Genomic DNA, 24,593 nt, shown 5'->3' with positions numbered 1-24,593 from the left:
TTTGTGTCAGTACTACATTAAACTACTATATATTGTTGAATATAATGTATTATAATGCAACAGGGGAATATTTGTGGGTCCTGATAATACCAAATGTCTTGTTAGCAGTAAAAAGTGGCCTACATTATTTTAAATATATCTAGTCAGTGACAGAGTGCAAGCATATTCTAAAATAATTCTGTATTTTTAGCTTCAGAATTTTATTCTGGGGTCACCATTGTCCTGTGCAATGTTACCAGCACCAAGTCCAAGCCTATTTCCACCCATAAACACCCACAATGTAATACTAAATTTAGCATTTTAATCAACAGTACATTTTTTGTTAAACTTTTAACTTATGTCTTGGTGTATCACAATAATATTGTATTGTGAGTTCAGTATCATATGTATCGAATCATGACATGAGGGGATAGTTACATCCCTAGTTACAATAAATGGAAGCAGAGCTTTCAGTGTCCCAAACGACTTTCAAAGCAATGAAATGGTTTGTTCGACCAAAACAAAACCGTATTGTTTGTTTGACCAAAACTTCTCTCAAATAGGCTGTTAACAGTTGTGACTTGATCATTGAATCAGTCATTTCAAGTTGAGAACTGAATCAGTCCAAAGCATGAGCGAAACACTGGTTTTGTTACTGATTAATAAAAAAAAAGAAAAAAAGATGGAGCCATTTTAGGTTTCCTTCCCACAACTAGGGCTGGGCGATAAAATGATAACGATATGTATCGTGATAATTGCTATCAATAAAAAATGTTTTATTATTATTTTTTTTTTTTTTGGTCGGAAGAAACCAGAGGTTGCGAAGCAAGTTTGGTTGCATGAACAAAGGCACTCACACTCTGGTAACCTAGCAATGTAGGGAGTGACACACTAACAGCCAATCATGTAACTATCATTTTGGTTGCGCCATATCGTTGTCTCATGTTGGATTCTTCAGTAACAGAACCGAGGTGGAGTGATAAGTGGAAAATGAGTGCCGCAGCGAGCGAGGAAATTGTTGATAAAACAGGAAAACAAGTCAGTTTGCCAGTATGGCAGTTTTTTGGATTTTTTAAGTCTGACCTTAGTCAGACCAAACTTATTTAAGTCTTTACACTTTCGTCTGGCTCTGCAGCGCGAGCCTCCGGCTGACTGCGCACGAGCCTCGTCCGTTTGGGGACATGTTTATTCTCAACGCGATCGCCGCTGTGCTATTCTTTGAAACGATATGGAGAGGTACTCTGCATCAGTGCCTTATGACAGCATCTAAACGGTACAAAGAAATAACGGAGGCACTGCACCTTAATGTTAAGAGATAATTAAGTGTTCATTGTGATATTAGACTTATGTTTACATTTTAATTATTTTAGTGTTTTCCATGGTTGTGTTCACATTTCTGCCTTTATAACTGAGGGGACTATAATCAGAGGAAGGTTAAGTTTAAAATAAAAATGTTTAAATGTAATATACTTCTCCTGGACCTTATTTTAAATGGGTAATTAAAATATCAATAATTATCGATATTGACCGTTATGAAACTTGTATTGTGATACAGTTTTCAGCCATATCGCCCAGCCCTACTCACAACACTTTTTTTTTTTCACCTATTTTATGCAGAGTGGCTCTGAATGTAGTGTTGTGTGTTAATTCATGCTGTCATGGCCTCAGCTGCGATACAGGAGGCTGGATTATTGAGTGTTCTTTGGCATTTCTCTGGGAAAATAAGCCTTTTTTTCCATTCTTATGAAAAATGTAAATGAGGTTCTATTTCTAGTATATCAATGTGTGTGGCAGTGAGAGCATCTCGTATAGCTTGTGGAGTCACATACCTGGCACACCAAGAGATCTAGACAATGAGACGTGTCATCTACCAATCCTGACACATTAGCTTGGGTATATAGGAAAAGGAAGGATATTAGGTATTAAGAGAATGGTAAAATTGGAAAGAGATGGTGAGGGGGAGGAAGACAGGAAGCTCTGAACCTCATTTTGGAAGGAATTATATGAGACTCTGAGGAAGTGATTAAATGTTGTGCCAGTTTGGGACGAAAGGCTATTTTTCATTTGTTATGTGATATTGACTTTTCTTTGTCTGTCTGTCCTTCTCTCTCTCTCTCTTTGCCTATTCTATCTGACTCTACAGGAGAAGAACAAGGACAAAGACAAGCGTTTCCGTCCACTCTACGACATTCCTTACATGTTTGAGGCACGGGAATTCTTAAGAAAGAAGCTCATTGGCAAAAAGGTAAGAGACCGTGACATTCTTGCCCAAACAGACATTTATGCCTCATGCTTTCTGAATAAAAATGTTATTTCCATGTGTTTTTCTGTCCATTGCATATGGAAGCGGAGTTGTTTTCTTTCTGAGGTTCTGTATTCTGTTTGGAGTCACTAAGCACATTGAACACGCCGACCTTGAACATATCAACTGTATTCATAGAACCACAAAAGATTTTTTTTTTTTTGGAGGAAAACAAAGAATGGCAAAACACAGGGCATTGACATGAGATTTGTTTTTACGCATTTACACACAAATGTGCACACTAGGGCTGTTGCAGTCATACAATATATTTGCAATACTTATTCACCACAATATTCTATCAGTATCCAGTCTCTGTATATTTACCTGTTAGACCTACCTGAAAATCTTAAAGAACTGTTGGTTAAAGCAGCAAAAATCGATGCTTTTCTGGATGGAAATATCACAACATTTGTTTGCATCAAGAGGTGCATCAAATTTTGGTCAAGATTCTTGTATTGACAATGCAAGAGTCCAGCGCTCTGTAAATTCTCCAGCACATCCCAAAGACTTTCAATGAATTTAAGGTCTGGACTCAGAGGTGCCAGTTCATGTGTGAAAATGATTCTTCATGCTCCCTCCCACCCAACCAACCATGTGAAGCCTGATGCGGCTTGACATTGTCATTCTGGAATATGGCCATGCTTCTTACATGGTTGTTTAAGAAATGAACACTTCATCAATTATGGTTAGAAGAACTGTTACCAAACATATAACATGCTAGAAACATCATAATCACTGCAATAATGAACCAAGCATAGACTCTTAATAGGGCTGAAACGATTCATCGAGTTACTCGATTAACTCGATTACAAAAATTACTCGAGGCAAAAATTCTGCCTCGAAGCCTTGTTAAATTCCTATGACGCGCACTATACTGTGTGTTCAGGAAGCACACCATAGCGCGTGATACATTTTGAATTTAGTGATTCTGGGCATCTAGAATATAAACTATAGTAACTGCATGTTTTACGCTATGTAAGTTGATTACCGTTCTTATAGCTGCCACACACACACTCTCACACACACACTCTCACACACACACTCTCACACACACACTCTCACACACACACTCTCACACACACACACTCTCACACACACACTCTCACACACACACACACACTCTCACACACACACTCTCACACACACACACTCTCACACACACACTCTCACACACACACACTCTCACACACACACTCTCACACACACACTCTCACACACACACTCTCACACACACACTCTCACACACACACTCTCACACACACACTCTCACACACACACTCTCACACACACACTCTCACACACACACTCTCACACACACACTCTCACACACACACTCTCACACACACACTCTCACACACACACTCTCACACACACACTCTCACACACACACTCTCACACACACACTCTCACACACACACTCTCACACACACACTCTCACACACACACTCTCACACACACACTCTCACACACACACTCTCACACACACACTCTCACACACACACTCTCACACACACACTCTCACACACACACTCTCACACACACACTCTCACACACACACTCTCACACACACACTCTCACACACACACTCTCACACACACACTCTCACACACACACTCTCACACACACACTCTCACACACACACTCTCACACACACACTCTCACACACACACTCTCACACACACACTCTCACACGGCGCGCGCAAGCCCCGAAGCCAGATCGCTTTCACTTTAGTCCTCATAAAGTTTGTCAAGTAAATGCTTTTAAAGCCTTGCCAGTTTGAACATTGAAGCGATTGTGCACTATTCAAAAACAACAATACGGAAAACTTATCCGTTCAGTGCTCAGCTTTTTTCTGTGACACGGAGAGTTGAGCCGTGTCGCGTCTTTGACAACGAGCACGCGCCCTGAAGGCTGGCCTCTTTTCGCGGGAAGATCGCAGTGTCAACGCCGTCCTGTGACTAAAGTAAAGTCACTAAAGTAGCTTAGAAACTCAACTCAACCGTTATAGGCATACATTTGAATACATTTGAAGTAATTACAAACCACAGCTTCATAATGAATAGAGACGGAATGAGTAATTCACACACAATCACTCTCTCATTAATGCATCCAAATAAATGTAATGTAGGTCTACTACTGTGTTAATGTATCTGTATCTGATGTACAACAAACATAAATCTGCTCCATAGACAATAACAGCTGAAAGTGAACCGTTTCCTTCAAGTATTTTAAAATCACAAAGAAATGCACTTTTTGCATTTGTTGGAAAAATTACAACTTTAATAGTAGAAAATCAGTAACACACACACACACACATGCACCCTCCTCTGTCTCGCGCCAGTCAGACCAATCGTGGCAATGCATCACTTTTATGTAGCCACGCAACAATAATTTCAGCATGCGTTCACTTTATACACCAGGACGTGATGTTGTGACGCGATTTTTCGAACGGATGCTTCACCTAAAATACACAGCTATGCAAGTGATGCAAGCCAAATGCAGCGTTCTATTGAAAATGAATGCATGTATTTCTGCTGTACCAAACTGCAATGAAGCCTCACGCACACACACACACAAACACACAGGTTGCTAGGTTACCATAGCGCATAGGCTCACCCCAGAAATGATATATTATTTGTTAGTAGCCTAATGGTAAATGCTGCAGGTGTAGAAATCTACATAAGATATTTACTTTGATGTCAGGGCTAGATTACAGTATGAAACCTGTTGTGCATATTAATAAATTAATTTGCTTTTCCTCTTCATTTTCGTTATGCATTATTTGTTTTGGTTGTTTAAAAACAAGGAATTTTTTTATCCGATTAATCGATCGATTAAGTGCTAGATTAATCGGTTACAAAAAGAATCGATAGCTGCAGCCCTAACTCTTAAGCGTTTGCCTATTTAAATCCAAACAGCTGGGCAGTGTATACATTAAGACTGCAGCGATACAACTTTTTCCAGCACGAGTCTGATACCGTATGATACCATCGGTTAGGTCTAACCGTAGACTGGGTAGACCCAGGCTGATCTGCCGGCGATTTGATTTCACCCTGCAACTCAGTCTGGAAACCTGTACATTCAATTCTACTGCTGCTTTTACACTTTTGCGGGAACCAATCACAGACTGGCTTATCCTGGCGCGCTATTGGCAGGTTTGACACTATTACGGAGAGAGAAGCGATGGGTCGTTGCCCATTGATCACGCCTCTTGTGGTCTGATTGGTTGAAGGACTATCCAATTGTGTACAGTCATTTGAATTATGCTCGTTTATCACGCCTCTTGTGCAGTAGAAAATACAGAGCAGACTCCCCAGATCAGTGTTCAATATTAAATTGAGCTTGGTCTGGTCATAGCCAGATAAGTCTAACAGTAGTTTTCTGGTCAATTTTTATTTCTTCTCAACTGTCTACATTCACTTAAAGGTCCCATTCCGCATGATCCCATTGTTCAAACTTTAGTTAGTGTGTAATGTTGCTGTTAGAGCATAAATAATACCTGTAAAATTATAAAGCTCAAAGTTCAATGCCAAGCGAGATATTTTATTTAACAGAAGTTCCCTTTCAAAGCCTACAGCGAACGGCTGGCTTGGACTACATCCTGGTACTTCCTGCTATAATTACGTCAGTAGAGCAGTAGAACAGACTAACCTCCGCCCACAAAGAAACGCGAAAAAGGGGGCGTGGTCTTGTTGCTGTCCCACGTGGAGAAGCGGACGGTCGCGTGGAGAAAAGGAACTGTTGCGTTGAGTGTGTTTATCGCCATGTCGTCGAGACGCTGTTATTTTCATCCAGGAGTCAAATCACCTTTGTTTGGCTTTCCCAGGGACGCTGTAGAGATTATTGAACGCATACATCTCTACGTTAAGAGGCGTGACCTTTCCAACGTGCGCTAAGCTGCTGTCGAATCACAACACAGGAACTGCTGGCACGTGCGCTAAGCTGTGGTCGAATTACAACACGGTAAGCGCTGGCACAATCAGAACTCGTTACGTATTTCTGAAGGAGGGACTTTATAGAACAGGGAAATCACCAGCCGTTTTTAGGACAGTGAAAACAGCGGTACACAGATAAGTACATTGTGTGAAAAATACTGTGTTTTTTACACGCGAAACATGAACACATGTTATATTGCACACTGTAAACACAATCAAAGCTTCAAAAAAACACGAAGAACGGGACCTTTAAGATATAACCAACTATGTTTACTAGGATTCTCGCCAAGACGTTCGCAACCCACATACATTTCACAATTTTATGATAAACGTATATAAAGTCATATTTTGATTTATTTTATAATTTGTTATTTGAAAATCTATCATTTTTTTCAGTTTGGTCTACATCCCTTCAGAAAGTTCTGAATCAAATTCTGTTGATTCCACTAGTTGGCATTAAACAGGGGAAAAATAATTTTCTTTATCTCCTCCCAAAAAAAAGTTAACGAGATGAATCTGTCCAAACTATCCAATAACCTCCTACTCATCTGCATTGATTTAAGCCTGCTGCTGGGAAATCCAAAAGAAAGACTCCGCCTCCTCAACTTTGTAAAGGGAGATCTCGGGCTCTGATTGGTCTAGAAGCATGATCGACATGTCTATAGAGAGCTGAGATACTCAGCTTTTTTGATGTATGACGCAATACGGGATGACGACATACGTGATGACGCGGCTAACAAAGATGATAAAACTAAGGATGATAAGCGTATTTGTCTGCATCACATGTTTTGATCTGGACATCGATGACATTACAGTGTCGTTTGGCCATGCTTGCACATAGACATGTGAAAATAGTCTCATTTTGAAGAAAACAACCTAAGGAACGAGCTGATATGAAGAAGCAAAAAGACTGAGCAAAAAGAAGCATTGCTTGGTAATTGGTTGACCTAAATTGGTATGGTTGAATTGTGTACTTAACAGCTGACAGCTGATTGGTTGATTGTAATCCATTACATACCTTTCTATCAAAGTTATTTGACATTATAAAGATGAATTTGAATTTGAGTACTTGTCACATTTTATTACCATTTTCTAAACTATAGCGAATAAACTGATAATGTGAGAATGTTGAAGGTGTCTGAATACATTTTGGTTTGACTCTATGTAGTTGGCAATCGATAATTAATTGCATATACTGTATTTATTTTGATTATCACTTAATGTTCAATTAGTTAATGCATGACGTATCATTAAACTATTTTGTATCTGATAATTATAGTTTTTAATAAAATATACATGTATATCATTTTTATGGAAATTTTTGAATCAGCGTTATGAAGAAACAATGAAAAATAGAATATTTTTGGATTCAAATTAAACCTAGATTGAATGCACTAAAAAGCTGGTAGTTCATGATGCCACTGGACAAACATGCATTAATGAATCACTCACACAAAAGCAGGATATATATATATATATACAAATATTTTGAAGTAACTAAAACAGTGTTTACATCTGTCACTCATAAAAATAATATTTTGTATCACAAGTTGCAGTTTTAATTGGAACAGCAGGCTATAAACTGGTGTGGTATGTTCTGAAAATGGGCAATATTGGGACTCATTAAAGTATGATAGAGATTGTGTTGCTGCACATTGTCTGTCCATGACTTTTCTCACCCAAACAATTCAGTGTTTTTGCAGAATAACGTAAAAGCCTGCTAGGCCCATTTGATTTAACACAAAAGAAATATGACAGCACATTTCACACACAGCCATTTTCTCATAAATGATCACCAGATGCGTGGATTACTAATGCAGCTTTATATTGTCCTTGCATGATCATAAGGCAGCTCCTAGAAACCAATTTTTTATTGCCTGTTCTTTTTACAGAAGTCTGGTTCACTGACCTGGAATCCTTCAAATATTCTGACACTAGAGATGGGAAATGGAAAGCAACGAGTTTAATCTCAGATCAGATTTTTGCATTTCCCGTGTATGCACTCAGCGGTAGTCAACAGATAGTTGGATTTATACAGCGCTCTGTGTGATAAGATGCTTGCTTGCATATTAATGCAAACAGTGTGGGAATGTTTGAATTCATTCAGAATTGATCCAGCTCAAGAAGATATGAGTGTGGCAATTATTCAATTTTGGCTCATTAAGTGTCACAGAAGTGCTTTGACTTAAATTAATAGTGTATAGAATTAATCATCTTTGATCTTCAGAGTCAAAAGTAGCATCTACGTATTTCTGTAAAGTAAATATTCCTGTTTTATTAGATGAAATTGAGGTTGAAACCAGATGCAGAAGCAGTGGTCATCGAAACGCATATTGATCACTATTGTGAATAATGGTTTGATAGTGGTTACAGCAATGCATTTTTAAATAACGCATTCACCCGTTAACAGGATTTTGTCTGCTTTCTTTACTTGTTGCTAGGACACAATGTGGTGTGAGAATGAGGCCTTGTACTGAGGCATGCCATGTTTTAGCATCTCCCCTGCTGCCCTGGCAACCGCCGTGGAAAATTTTATGTTCCAACTGTTTAAAAGAGAAATGAAATCTGTGCAATTATAGAAGTTCATAACTATAAAATAGGGCCACTGTTAAAGACTGATTGTTTGTTGCTGGAAAAATAGAAATCTAATGGCTCATATATGCCAGATCAGGGCAGCAGGGACGATTTTATGCACAGAACCTTTTAATTTTCAGTTTTTCTGGCATTTAAGATGCCATTTGTTCTCCACATGCTGCATCCCACACTCACAGAAAAAAATGGTACAAAATCTGTCACTGGGGCACCCTATCAAAAGGTACAATGTTGTACATTATTTAACCATAAAGGGTGCATATTAGTACATTTAAAGATACATATTGGTACCCAAAGAGTTCACATTTTTGAAAGGGTACCATCCCAGTGACAACTTTTGTACCATTTTGTTTCTGAGAGGGCAGCTTGTCACGAGGGTTAAGTAGTACCTGACTTTTGTTTGAGAGCTTGAGCTGATTCTGATGGATTTGTCAATGTTGCTTTTATCTTCCGTCACTTTAACATGACTGTAGTCTTCAAAAAGAGGCCCTCGAAAAGGTCAACTTTTTAAACTCTCAGCCAGTATGTGATCAATATCGGAGTTCAACAGTGCAGTGAACAATAGAAGATGAAAGGAAAGGAGGTAGAGAAGCTCCATCCAAGCCCCTGCGAGTCACAACAGAAAAACTTGGAGCGAGGCGTCCATTTCAGATCGTGTTCTCTTTTGAAAGGAGGGAGAGAATGAGTGGCATTCACTAGCAGTGGGTAATGGAAGAAAATCTGCGCAGAAGTGCATTTTCTCTCCTCGGTATTGAAACAGAACTTCCCTGTGACATAATCCAAAGCTAGATTTGGCTAACTTTCTAAGTAGCGCCTCTGTAGAGGGTCTCTGCCTCAGCGAAAAAGTCAAATGAAAATGTTGCATTAATCCACTTATCAGGAAAGAGCACGTTTGGATAATCCTGCCCGCTCAAAGTGCCTCCTGTTATGTGTGCGTGTTGTGAGTTTTTGTATGTGTGAGGTGTGAACAAGAGGCAGTGACTGTGTGGAATGTCAGTGTTAAGTGTTTGCCTGTGTTTATGCAGGTGTGTTTCATAAGTTCTGTTTCGTTTATTAGTTTATTAATTTGTATACAAGAGGACGTGCTGAGTTTTCACATGTTTCCCTGATGCACATTGATGCAGAGCTGTGCAGACTTCGTTCGTCTTTTTTTTTTTTTCTCTCCACTTTGGCTTCTGCTTTAGAGGGAATTACAGTGGCATGTGAGACTAGCAGCTCACTTTTAATCCATTAAATATGTATTACAGAGTTTCCTGACTACACCTACCTTCACCGCATTAGATTCCACTCACAGGGACTTAAGCTTGCAGAGAGCAGGTTTGACTGTGCACATCTCAGATGCGAATGTACACTTTAGATGCATTCACACTAGAGCTTTTGGTGTGGAACTGTCCGTTTGCGATCCAAGTTTGGTTGGTATAAAAGCTTTTTTGGCATTTATAACAATTGTCAAGCATGCATTTACATTTAATCATTTAGCAGACGCTTTTATCCAAAGCGACTTACAAATGAAGAAGGCAATAGAAGAAACAGTAGGGCAACAATATCCAAGTGTTGTGACCAGTTCCAGTTTGCCTAGCACAGTACATGTAGGATTTTTAAAATGTTATTTTAATAAATAGATATAGAATATAATATTTTATTCATTGTTTTAGTTTTACTTTGACATAATAAATGATCATTATACCACAACAATAAAAATGCAAAATGTATATACAATGATAAAATAATAGCAATGATTAATGATTCATTATTAATAATCATTTAATAACAGTAATATAATCAATTGTGTTGTTGTAGTAATAGAATTAATATAATAAACATCAATACATTTATTTACTAATGATACTGATAATGACAATGATGCATTTTTTATATTCAATAACAATACAATTGTGAAATAAGCAACTGTATAATACACTTGCTATATAATATTTAATGCTACAATAATGCTGATAATAAAAATATTTGAAAATAAAATGTGTACATTTTTATCGTCATCGTCGTCATTTTATTTGAAGAACCGACTCATTGTCATTCATTCTGGATGACATTGGTTGCAGAATGTTTTTTTTAATTTATTTTTTATTTATATATAACCAGTTCTGAATTTCTTAGTTATTAGTGCATCTTTTACATATTCCAAGTCACACACAGTCATACCTGCTTGTCTTCAGAAAATCTGCGTTCAGAGAGCAGTTCACATGCTTTGCGTTTCTTGCAATATGTGCAATATGCATATGTGGCAGACAAACATGCATGCTTTTCTATTTATGTTTTGATGATAAATCTGACTTTCAAAATCATACTAATAAATCAATCTGACAAAAATAAAAACCCAGTGAAGATTGCTTCTCCTCTTCCTGAGTCATGATTGAATTACTCACTGTGGTATTCCCGCTGATGATTCAAACATTTCACCGTTTGGACCCTAAAGTACAATGTGTAAAGAGTCCATTAGGGGAGGGGGCGAATCCATCTCTGGTTTGGACAAAGCAGTCAAACCAAGTGTGAAAGCATCTGTTCATTTGCTGTACACGGACCAGCTCAATCTCTTTGCGTTTCCCTGAGATGTTTCAGTGGATCTGTCTCTTGTTTTGACGGATGCTTTGCCATTAGCACCATTTCTGTCTTCTTCATCCTCTTCCTCCTGGTTCTGTCTGGGCTTCTTTCAAACCCTTCATTGCTGTTGTCCTTTGGTCAGATCTTTCTACTCAGGCATGACTCTAAAAGCCCATTTAATCTGTCATCTGCTTCCCAAATGGCCACTTCTTTCTTCCCTCATTCATTTTGTTTCTAAATAAGCACTTTTGCTCCTCTGAATGAGCGGGAATCGTTTGCGCTTTGTGTTTCTTAAGAAGGGCATGTTGTCGTTCAACCAAGCTCATTACTCCTGCCCAATGGTGCAGAGCTGTCTCTGCCGTTCAGAGAGGGAACCGGAGAAAGTAGAAGTAGGGGATGAATGCAATTATTTTGTGCTTTATTTGTTGATGAAGCACTAAACTCCCGGGGTAAGAAAATGAGTGTCCACAGGTTTTCCCCACCTAATGAACTTCCATTATGTCCATTAGACTGAGTTGCATTGTCATTTTGAGGCAAATGAATAGGAGGGATAAATGGATTGAATTCCAGAAGTGGAGATGTACAACTTTAGGAATTAGTTCAGAGCTTGTAACTTGAAACAATTATCTTATTTCAACAGTTTAGTATTGCTGTGCAGTTGCTCTTCCTTCTGTTTTGGTGACTCTACATTCACATTATATTATGTAGAACAGAACCACAATGCATTTGTCTTAATGTGAGCACCACCGTTGCTGCTAGTGGCAGCTGTTTACCATTTGTAGCTGGGTAAGAATTCAGAAAAGTTAACTTTAGTTTTGCTAGCTAAGCTTTAAAGAATAGCACTTTCAGCAACATATTAAATGTTTAAGTGTCCTATAACGTTATGCAGAATTAGTAATTGTTTTATTATAATATAATCAATATACTACTGCAATACAAATATATACAGTGAGGAAAATAAGTATTTGAACACCCTGCTATTTTGCAAGTTCTCCCACTTAGAAATCATGGAGGGTTCGGAAATTGTCATCGTAGGTGCATGTCCACTGTGAGAGACATAATCAAAAAAAAAAAATCCAGAAATCACAATGTATGATTTTTTTTAACTATTTATTTGTATGATACAGCTGCAAATAAGTATTTGAACACCCGTCTATCAGCTAGAATTCTGACCCTCAAAGACCTGTTAGTCTGCCTTTAAAATGTCCACCTCCACTCCATTTATTATCCTAAATTAGATGCACCTGTTTGAGGTTGTTAGCTGCATAAAGACACCTGTCCACACCATACAATCAGTAAGAATCCCACTACTAACATGGCCAAGACCAAAGAGCTGTCCAAAGACACTAGAGACAAAATTGTACACCTCCACAAGGCTGGAAAGGGCTACGGGGAAATTGCCAAGCAGCTTGGTGAAAAAAGGTCCACTGTTGGAGCAATCATTAGAAAATGGAAGAAGCTAAACATGACTGTCAATCTCCCTCAGACTGGGGCTCCATGCAAGATCTCACCTCGTGAGGTCTCAATGATCCTAAGAAAGGTGAGAAATCAGCCGAGAACTACACGGGAGGAGCTGGTCAATGACCTGAAAAGAGCTGGGACCACCGTTTCCAAGGTTACTGTTGGTAATACAATAAGACGTCATGGTTTGAAATCATGCATGGCACGGAAGGTTCACCTACTTAAACCAGCACGTGTCCAGGCCCGTCTTAAGTTTGCCAATGACCATTTGGATGATCCAGAGGAGCCATGGGAGAAAGTCATGTGGTCAGATGAGACCAAAATAGAACTTTTTGGTCATTCCACTAAACGTGTTTGGAGGAAGAAGAATGATGAGTAGAATGATTTAGGATAAAAGCGCTATATAAATAAAGTTGAGTACCATCCCTACTGTGAAGCATGGGGGTGGTAGCATCATGCTTTGGGGGTTTTTTTTTGCACATGGGACAGGGCAACTGCACTGTATGAAGGAGAGGATGACCGGGGCCATGTATTGCGAGATTTTGGGGAACAACCTCCTTCCCTCAGAGCATTGAAGATGGGTCGAGGCTGGGTCTTCCAACATGACAACGACCCGAAGCACACAGCCAGGATAACCAAGGAGTGGTTCTGTAAGAAGCATATCAAGGTTCTGGTGTGGCCTAGCCAGTCTCCAGACCTAAACCCAATAGAGAATCTTTGGAGGGAGCTCAAACTCCGTGTTTCTCAGCGACAGGCCAGAAACCTGACTGATCTAGAGAAGATCTGTGTGGAGGAGTGGGCCAAAATCCCTCCTGCAGTGTGTGCAAACCTGGTGAAAAACTACAGGAAACGTTTGACCTCTGTAATTGCAAACAAAGGCTACTGTACCAAATATTAACATTGATTTTCTCAGGTGTTCAAATACTTATTTGCAGCTGTATCATACAAATAAATAGTTAAAAAATCATACATTGTGATTTCTCTCTTTTTTTTTTTTTTCTTTTTTTTCTTTTTTTTTTTTTTTTAGATTGTCTTTCACAGTGGACATGCACCTACGATGACAATTTCAGACCCCTCCATGATTTCTAAGGTGGAGAACTTGCAAAATAGCAGGGTGTTCAAATACTTATTTTCCTCACTGTATATGGAGTCATTTCAAATAGTACATGGAGAGTTGCTTTACTTAACACTCTGGATGCCACATTAAAAGAGACCAGTCTCATTATTTTTGACCAAAGTGTTTTGAAGTTGTATAAGCAAAATAGATGTTTTTCACATCTCCTGACCAGGTACCCTCAGGTCATGCTTGTTCTAAAACACAGTTTGGTTTGAAAGCATTAAAGAGTTGCAAAAATACACTCATCAGCCTTGCTTGCCGTCAAATTTGTTTGTTATTCGAGACTAATCAAATTAAATTCCATTTTTTTGTGTGCTTGGTCTGAAGGTCTATTTCGATTTATGAGAATGGAAAAAGCTGAATTTTCATGATGGAAAATTACTGCATAGAATGCAATTGCCAAACTAAAGGCTGCAATTTAGCGTTAGTCAGTATTCAAGAATCTATTACTAATTTAAAGTGACAAGCGTGAATAATGGTAAAAAAATTTGTCAGGCCGATTATCAGTCTATTCCAGGAATTATGGGTATTAAAGGGAACTAATTGAAAATTTGGGGTAACTTATACAAACTGTAACGCGCACACACACATGTGCATATATAAATAAATGTAGATTAGTGCTGTCAATCGATTAAGCTGGGGCCACACTAAAAGATTTTCAAAATGTGAGGCCACAAATATGACGATAAGAAATCATAGATTTAGCCGTTTTGTTCCTCTAGTTTGTGGAGTGCCGCGATGTGATCAGAAACATACCACACACTAACCGATTCCATTCACTTGTACCACCTGTGAACACAGGAAATTTTGCAAAAATATCTTGCATCAAATGTGACTTTAAAGTAAACAAACAATGTTGGACCACAAAGCGGCATGATCCCATCATTTCAATGGAGCGCTAGTGATTTCTGCCGACACGAGTGGCAGTATCTAGGTGTGTCAAGTGGCGGGAGACGTGACAAAAAGTTCAAAAATGTCAACTTTATGCAAATTAGAAGTGCATTTTGTGAGTGACAACCAATAGGAGTGAAGACTGTCAGTGGAGCTCATGTCACCGTCTCGAGTGCAGGCAAGACAGACAGGACAGTTCCGGAGCGATTTCATATATGATTTAATGATTTATATGATTTGACTGCACCCACATAAAGGGATATAATAAAATAATGCGTGGAAAAGAAACTGACGGCAGTCTTAGTGAGTTTGATTCATACATTGATAGTTTGTGCTGTTAATTATGATGCAGTGAGCAGTTTAGCACTGCTGCAGTTCATATTACAGTTTTCCCCTCATTGTTATAAAATGTATATGATTATTAGGGAGAAGATAATTAATTGTCAAATTCGAATGATGTTTTAGTCATTTTTGACTGGTATGAGTGAGTTTAAAACTGTAATATGTAAAATTTTTGCAGTAAAATATCCCAAATGTTTCCAACTATTTGTAAATTGTGCGAATTCCTGTCGCCTGTCAAGTGCGTCATATCTGCGTTACCCTTGGCTTTTCTTACTGCAGTGTGCAACACGTGTCATATTAATGTCATAGCATCATTTTCAACACACTCAAATGTATCTAATATGATAAACAGAGCTGCATTCTCATACTCATGATCGGAAAAGAGGAAATGGCGACTGTGGCATAATAAAAGTCCCACTGCTCGCCGAGGCGTGTGTTACCTTCATCCTATCAACAATCGCTCCAGCGGCCTTGCTCAGCTTCCACAACACTCGGTCCTGCTCTGCTTCATACTACAGTAACGTTAATAATCGCATCCATGAACATGATTATCCCGATTCTTTTCCACCGACTGTGAGGGTGAAGACTAAAACTCCCAAGATTCTGCGCTCAAACTTAGCGTCATCAAGCTACGCCTTTTGTTTTGAATAGGCGACCTCTAGTGGACGGAAAAGTTACATAGTGCACCTTTAATTTGTTAATATAGTTAAAGATTTAATGCACTGAGCAGAGCACTGCTGTGGTTTATATAACACTACTCTCCAACAGTAGAATGTTACTTTTAATTCTTTTAAGTCTAATTCCTTGTCAAATTAGAATGATATCTTGGCTTTATATATCACTTGTGATTGCATTTTCTATAGATATGGCAAGATGTGCAGTCTACCAATAACATTAGAGTGACAGCACTGGGAACGCCCACAAGTGTCTCATAGTACAGACACTAGTGACATACAGCAACAGAGTCGCTGGCAGTGTGAATAGGGCTTGAGACTTCCATCAGCTCGCTTTCTGATTGGGTATGGTTTAGTTTCATGTGATGTGTGTTGAATATCTCAAATATGTAAGATTTGAGATTCACATTCTTTTTCGTAACTCTGACTTTTTATGACTTTCCGTAACTTTTTTTTCCGGACAATTCGCTTTGTTTGCTTTGGGAGTTCAAACCAGCTTGCCAAAGTTCTTTTGGCCAGATTTTGTTTGAAAAGTCACACTGGTTTGTTCGATTTCACTTGAAGTATATCAGGGCCTTAACTTTCTTCACTCTCTTCATCCTCTATATGGGGACCTTTAGGTTGTAGGAAAGTGCTTTGACACATTAGTGGTGCTCAACTTCTGTAGGACAACTTAACACACATGCACTAATGAATTATGGTCGTGTATTCTGTAACAGTATGCAATCAATCCACACACTCCAAGAGGACCATGGGTAGGGCAGTCAGTCATGTGAAGTCTTCGTCCTTGAGTTGTTATTGGTGCCATCCCGATTAATGACTGATCTTCCCCCCTGCATGTCAAGACAGATGGGAGATCCGGCTTACTATTTCAGATTAGCTTCCAACCCTCTGTTTGCTCTGAACTGATTGAACTGAATTGGCTGGATCACAGTCTCCCATCTCTGAATATCTCAACGCGGCTTCTTTATTTGCTCAAAGCTAACAAGGATACACCGCATACGCTGGCCCCTCCGGGTTGATCCCATGACCTCAGAGAGAGAGAGAGTTTGACACAAATGGAGTCGATTTTCTTAACCTAAAGCAGTTTGGTGTGAAATAATCAGGTTTCGTTATCCTCTCCTTTTCCACTTATTGCCGTCGAGCGAAATAGTTACCGGTCCCCGCCTCTTTCTCACTTCGTGATAAACAGTTTCCTTGTTTGGTCTGGCTTCCTCTGGGGAGATCTATGGTCAAGCCTGACATGATTCACACTGACTCAGGGTGACCTTGGAAAGTAGCCCACAGTCATGCTTGTACACGCGCACACACAAACCCCTCGCTAGATGCCCTAACACAATTTGTCCACCCTGAAAGGCCTGTAATCCATTTTTTTTCCCTTTACAGCCAGCTTTTCGCTTGATTTGCAATCCTGTACAAAGATATCAAATTCAGAATTTGATGTGTTGCTCTTTCTTGGCGTAATTCTGTCATGTTTAATGCGACATCATAAAACAGGGTTACAGTGCAGTTCTCCGTGTCCTCACGTGTAGCTTCAGTGGTCAATTTATCTCAATAGCCGAGCCCTTGATAGCCTTATAAAAGTTTGTGTGTGTATGTAGGCAGTGTTTCTTGGCCCTACATTGACAAAAAGATTTAACCATTTTGTTTTGTATATTTGCAGGTTAATGTCACAGTCGATTACATCAGAGCTGCCACTACTGCCTTGGAAACGGGCGGCGTCCCGGCTTTCCCAGAGCGCACCTGTGCTACAGTCACCATTGGAGGAATGTGAGTACACTAGCCAGTTACTAAATCTATACAATAGGTTTGTGTGATATGACGATATAAATCGGATGGTCGAAATAAAAAGTATACCGTTTCATATTGTTTACGGCAATACTTTTGTCATCATTTGGATGACTGCAATCTTACTCACAATGACGAGGATGCAGGCAAAAAACGTGAGAGTCTGTGTTTGTGTGTCACAGTACATCAGCACAGTAGCTCGATATAATACACATCCGATGGTCTAAAATCACTTGAATGTCCAAACTGGCAAGCCTTAAAACGTATACAATTGACACAGTTTAGTGAAGACGCAAGTAAAAGTGATCTTGCTTCAGGGCTTGTGCATTGTCAGAGACGCAACGTGACTCGGCTCTCTGTGTCACAGAAAACACTTTTTCATATCGATGTTAATAAATGTTGTAAAATCACTTGAATGTTCGAACTGGCAAGCCTTTAAACGCATACAGTTGACACTTTCGTGAGGACGCTGTCTGCGTGTGTTGACTCAGTGTTTGAGTTCGCCTCTATTGCTTCCTTGCCATTGAATGGACGGTGCGGAGTCATGTAACCACACGTGCGGTATGTTTTTAAGGGGAAAGTATTAACAGGATTAAAAGCCGTAACAACCGACATGGGAAAATTACGTCAGTTAGAGGTTATGAATTTCGGTTTCGATAAAAAAATCGTCAAAAATGCTAAAAATAAACCATAGAGTAAAACGTTACAGCAGGCTTTTGCCTGCGGCACTACATATAACCAAGACTCGCGAAGATAATGTCTCATTCATCACGACTTGTTTCGTTATTGGATGAATCAGCGTTTGTGAATAAATCTTATAAAATGAATGATTCAGTGACAAACACTTCTAAATAAAGGGAGAAAAATGATCACATATGAATGGGTACATTTTTGAGTATATCCTTTAAAAATGTAAAAACAGAAATAGTCCTTTCCATGTGGTCAATATATAGCCATCTAAACTATTAATTGATTGAATTTACTGAAACGGTACTATATTGTGATATATATTGTTATCGGGATATGAGATGACTTATACCTTGATTTGAGATTTTGGTCATATTGCCCAGCCCTACAATACCAAAGTCTGCTTTTTGACCTATTTTTGAAAACACTGTACCTTTTATAGAACTTGATAAAGCATCTTAAATTGGTCCATATGCACTACTATTCACCAAAACTGCATTTTTAAAATCAAAAATAGTTAAATACCATTAAAATCAACTTTTGTTTTAATATGTAGTTTTCATTCCTGTAATTGCGAAGCTGAATTTTCAGCATCATTACTGCAGTCTTCAGTGTCACATGATCCTTCAGAAATCATTCTAATATGCTGAATGCTGCTCAAGAAACAATTCTTATCAATGTTGAAAACGGTTGTGCTGCTCATTTTTGTGGAAAGTTCATAAAAAAACGTACTGACCCCAAACCTTTTAATGCTAATGTAACTCATGTGCTACATTTCAAGTAATATGAAGATGATTGTGTGGGAACTAACCAAAAATTAAGTCATTATTCACTGAATATCTTCCCCTCCAGTGAGCTGTAAACTGCTGCGTCTGGATATAGTCTTTTGAGTTGAACTTGAGAACCAAATCAGTCTGATCTGTTCATTAATCATTCAGACTGATTAAATAATGACTTTAAATGTCAGTCTATTCCTCACACAGTTGCTGTTGCTTTTCAAATGTGCGCTGTCTTTTTCAACAACCAACAGCAAAAGAAACATGAGTTATACTTTATTTTAAGGTGTCATTGTTAGTGTAATTATATAATTTATACATTTAATACTGAGTAATTTTAAATAACTAACTACATGTACTTACTATAGGGTTATGGTAGGATTAGGGTTTGAGTGAGGTTAGTTGCATGTAATTATGCATAATTTACTGTTATTACTACAGTACAGTACAGGACACTGTAAAATAGTGTTGCCAAGAAAAAAAAAGAGAGAAAAGGAAACAAATGAAAGCTGTATGTTTCTAAACTCTCTCTAACAATCACATTCACCTTCAAAATCAGGACTGACGTATGCTTTATTACTCTTTATGACTCTTCTATGATCTCAAATGATTCTTGTTCACCCATGTGATGTGGATGTGTGAGCACATTGTCCCTTGTTAGGGTAAGTGAGGCCAGGCACATGAATCTGGGGTGGTACTGCGCCTCAGGCTGTGATTACCCAACCGTGCCCCAGTGCTTGGCGTTAGAGCATTGTGGGTAACAGGTGGTCATATCGCCTGAGGGCTCAGCTGCTTTGCCGCTTCTTGACTATTCGCTGATTTGGAATCGGCTCTTTCCAGATTTTCCCATAGTGCCATTAATATTTTAGGAGCCTGAACTGGTCGTAGATCTGTAAAAATTCATGGCAGCACACAGTCTGTTGGCCTGATGCAATAGGTTACTTTTTAGTAAACATTTGATTTTTGAGAGCTTGGTGAAATAGGACTAACGTTCAAAGTATGTTTATAATGGCTTGCCGTTTTAGTGTTTTGTTTTGTAAGTGTACATGTTTTTTGGTTTTTATACTTGACCTAAACAGCCATTGTTAGTGTTTTTTTTTTTTTTCTCATTGTGTTTTTAGCCTCTGAACTGTGGTACGTTTGTGTTATCAAACTGAGGACCCTATTGAGTAATAGCAGAAATTGTTTACCACTCTCCTACAACTCCAGAAAAGGCACCACTTTTTTATTCATGTCTTGCCCTTTTGGTTTTATTACCAAAACTTGAAACACAATGGCTGTTGCATGTTTGCTTTGCCCTGCAATATGGGAATGGGAGCTGCTCGCCGAAGGCAATATCTGTGTTGAAAAATGGCAATGAGAAATGCATTTGCCACTTTGCTTGCAGGGCACCAGTCTCGTTTGTTGTCATCAATTATGGTTCACTTCTGCAAATTAGGCCTTACTCAATCTTACTCAACGCTCTCCTTCAAACAATGTGCAAATTACAATCTATATAATATAGACTATCTCCCTCAAAAAGAAAAATATGCACTAGCTCAATTTTCAACTAAGGGAGTTAATACGATTAGAAATAAGTCTCAACCAGTTTCTAAATAAATATGTATGTGTATATGTATGTGTATATGTACAGGGAGTGCAGAATTATTAGGCACGTTGATTTTCTGATCATATTTTTTTCCAGGCACATTTGACCAATTCCAAACCACAGTAATCCTAATAACTACTATTAATTTAGTATTTAATAATGTATAAGTGATATATAATTGTTCATGAAGGCTGGAAATGAAAATCACCTTATATTCAGGTGTGCAGAATTATTAGGCATGTTTTCTTTTACAGATAAATTGAGCCAAAAAAGAGATTTAACTCAGACTGAAAAGTCAAAAAGTATTAAATGCCCATGAGAAGGATGCAATACTAATGCAATACTAGACATTGCAGTTAAGGCATGACCATTGGACAGTGAAATGCTCGTTGGGTCAGCAGGATCTGACAAAAACAGGTGGTGAAGAAAAGACACCTGTTAACTGCAAAAGAATTAAGAATTAAGGTGAAGAATTAAGGGTGAAACCATCAGGAACCCTTTAGTCTCCAGCGCCACCATTTTCCAGAGCTGCAACCTACCTGGAGTCTCCAGAAGTGCAAGGTGTCAGGATCTCAGAGACTTCAGTTAGGTAAAGAATCCTAAAAAATGACCCCCACTAGATAAGAATCATAAGCTGAAGTGTTGTAAAATACATGAAGCCTGCTTTTTTATAGGCTTTATAGGTTTTATAGGTTGAGAATGACTCTTGAAGGACCAGCACCACATCCTCTAGTACCACTGTTTGAAGAATTCATCTTCCAGAATCTGGCAGTACGTTTTGGGAGTTCATTTTAGTCCATCCTGAAGTCCGTTTTGCAGAGATGGACTAAAAATGAACTCCCAAAACGTACTGCCAGATTCTGGAAGATGAATTCTTCAAACAGTGGTACTAGAGGATGTGGTGCTAGTCCTTCAAGAGTCACTCTCAACCTATCTGTCCATAAAGCCTATAAAAAAACCTTCATGTATTTTACAACACTTCAGCTTGTGATTCTTATCTAGTGGGGGTCATTTTTTAGGATTCTTTACCTAACTGAAGTCTCTGAGATCCTGACACCTTGCACTTCTGGAGACTCCAGGTAGGTTGCAGCTCTGGAAAATGATGGCGCTGGAGACTAAAGGGTTCCTGATGGTTTCACCCTTAATTCTTCACCTTAATTCTTAATTCTTTTGCAGTTGACAGGTGTCTTTTCTTCACCACCTGTTTTTGTCAGATCCTGCTGACCCAACGAGCATTTCACTGTCCAATGGTCATGCCTTAACTGCAATGTCTAGTATTGCATTAGTATTGCATCCTTCTCATGGGCATTTAATACTTTTTGACTTTTCAGTCTGAGTTAAATCTCTTTTTTGGCTCAATTTATCTGTAAAAGAAAACATGCCTAATAATTCTGCACACCTGAATATAAGGTGATTTTCATTTCCAGCCTTCATGAACAATTATATATCACTTATACATTATAAAATACTAAATCAATAGTAGTTATTAGGATTACTGTGGTTTGGAATTGGTCAAATGTGCCTGGAAAAAAAATATGATCAGAAAATCAACGTGCCTATTAATTCTGCACTCCCTGTATATATATATGTATGTATGTATGTATGTGTGTGGGACTGGTTGTGCTAAGGGTCCCCAAAAAACGCAAACGTGTGTGTTGGGACCCTTAGCACAACCAGTCCCACATTGAATCTGAGTGAGCTTTCGATTTGATTGATTTGTATGGATGCATTTCAGTTATTACATCCATTTTGTTTACACAAGAAAAAATATTCTGTACATTATACATGGCAGTATTTAACTCATCGGTAACTCATCTTTTTGAAATGTTAATTTCAAATGTTCAACCAGTCAGTGAACTCATAACTGAAGTAAAATATGATTTCAGCAGAACACAATGATATCTGCAGGATGAACAAACTATTCAAACAAACTGAAAATTACATTATCAATATTTTTATCCAGCCTTAGCTATTCATACACTGGCATAACAGTCACTGCATCACATCCCCTGTCGCTTGCTTTAATTAAATAGTTTGACTAATGTAGTTTTATAAATATTTTTGCTTATTTTATTTTTCACCTTAGATATTTATTTGTGTAAATGTATATAGTTAGTTGGTTGGTTAGTTATTCTATTTATTTATTTATTTGATATGATGTTGTTGTTATTGGTTGTTATATAGTCTTTGAATAAAAGGTTCAAAAGAACAGCATTTGTGTGACTATCATATCTTCACTGTCATTTGATTTGATTTAATGTGCCCTTTCTTAATGATTAATTTCATACCAATATCCGATTCTGTTTTGATCTCTCTATAGAAACATTGCTGAGGCTCTGGTCAGTAAAGGTCTTGCCACAGTGATCAGATACAGACAGGACGACGATCAAAGATCTTCCCATTATGATGAGCTTCTGGCGGCAGAGGCAAGGTAAGCCAGAACACTAAAATAAAACCACTGGTAAGCGAATGCGGGCCATATCCCCGCACATTGTGAAGGAGAAGCCGTCTGTGAAATGGAGCCATTTTGGTCTTTGCAGTTAGTCATGGCTTGTCTGGTTAGCTCTCATTTCATGGAGGCAATATCTGTCCCAGAGCTCACACCTTAACCACCAGCACTAAAGCATGGCTCTTTTATTCTTTGTCTATGATTACAATAATATAGATTTGCGGTGCAGAGGTTTCAAGGGTGGTTTATTGCACAGAAAGAGATTCGGATCTCGTGGTCTGCGATAGATGGGGTGACTCTCTCGAGAGAAAGAGACTCGCTTCTTATCTGCTGCTCTTTCTTTTCCATTTCTATTCTTCCCTTTTTGGTGTTGCTCTCAAGCCCACATGCATTCATACACATCTCCCCTATTTTCCTGTCCTTCGCTCTCTCTGGGTAATGCTTCCCCGTGGAGCCAGCGGAGATGGGAGGTTTGCGGGCCTCAAATTTATTTTTAGCTGAGATTGCTGGTCGTTACCCTACATCCTCTGAGAAATCAACCTCAGGATGAGCGCTTTCTCTCTTCCTCTCTTCTTCACCGAATGTGATTGGACACCAGGGAGGCTACAGCCACAGATACATCTGCCTTAAAAAGGCCTAAGACACGTTTGTCATTCCTCCTGTATCTACTGTAATCTGCAGGCGTCACCACTCAGCAACCACTATTACACTGATTTAGCACTCAGACGCTCACAAAAGACACCATATCCATTCCCATGTGTAATGCAGGAGAACTGCTGGCCTATAAATGTAATTTGTTGGCTCTTTTGTGGCATGAGGGATGGGTGAATGGGTGGGTTTGTTTAAGGGTTGGTTTCTCAGGCTGGGGCAGAAATGGTTTTATCTTCTGGGGGCCCGTTCTGAACATTTCAACTAACACAATTCTTGAATCATTGCAGAGCAATCAAGAACGGCAAAGGGCTTCACAGCAAGAAAGAAGTGCCAATTCACAGGGTGGCAGACATTTCAGGGGTAAGTTTGTGTGTTTGGGGACCTCTAGCATAACCAGTCCCACAATTGAATCTGAGTGAGCTTCGATTTGTTTTGGATGCATTTCAGCCATTACGTCCATTTTGTTTGTTTGCCAGTATTTTAGACTGATTCAAATTGGTAATTATTTATTTTATTTTATTTTAACTGTTCATTTAAATGAGCCAATCAGTGAACTCCTAACTGAGGTGAAATATGATTTCAGCAGAACATGGTGATATCTGCAGGATGAACAGACTATTCAAATACACGTAAAATTACATATTTGGATATCATCAATATTTTTACCCAGCCTTAGCCATTCATACACTGGCATAACATTCACTGCATCACGTCCCCTGTCGCTTGCTTGAATTAAATAGTTTGACTAATGTAGTTTTATAAATATATTTGATATTTGTATTTATTTGGTATTTATTC

The 24,593-nt window shown here is 38.7% G+C and overlaps 1 protein-coding gene across 1 annotated transcript in view; it reads left to right on the top strand.

Annotated features, from left to right (window-relative positions):
- Positions 1 to 24,593, top strand: part of snd1 (staphylococcal nuclease and tudor domain containing 1) — a 219,096-nt gene that overhangs the window by 45,729 nt on the left and 148,774 nt on the right. Inside the window, exons 11-14 of the mRNA XM_079817701.1 lie at positions 2,123 to 2,224; positions 17,520 to 17,626; positions 23,016 to 23,126; positions 24,083 to 24,155. Of these exons, the coding sequence (XP_079673827.1) occupies positions 2,123 to 2,224; positions 17,520 to 17,626; positions 23,016 to 23,126; positions 24,083 to 24,155 (393 nt within the window). The remainder of the gene's footprint in view (positions 1 to 2,122; positions 2,225 to 17,519; positions 17,627 to 23,015; positions 23,127 to 24,082; positions 24,156 to 24,593) is intronic.

This window comes from Gobio gobio (assembly GCF_949357685.1).
Source record: "Gobio gobio genome assembly, chromosome: 5".
In the NCBI taxonomy this organism is placed as follows: domain Eukaryota; kingdom Metazoa; phylum Chordata; class Actinopteri; order Cypriniformes; family Gobionidae; genus Gobio; species Gobio gobio.
This window is presented reverse-complemented; position numbering and strand designations above follow the sequence as displayed.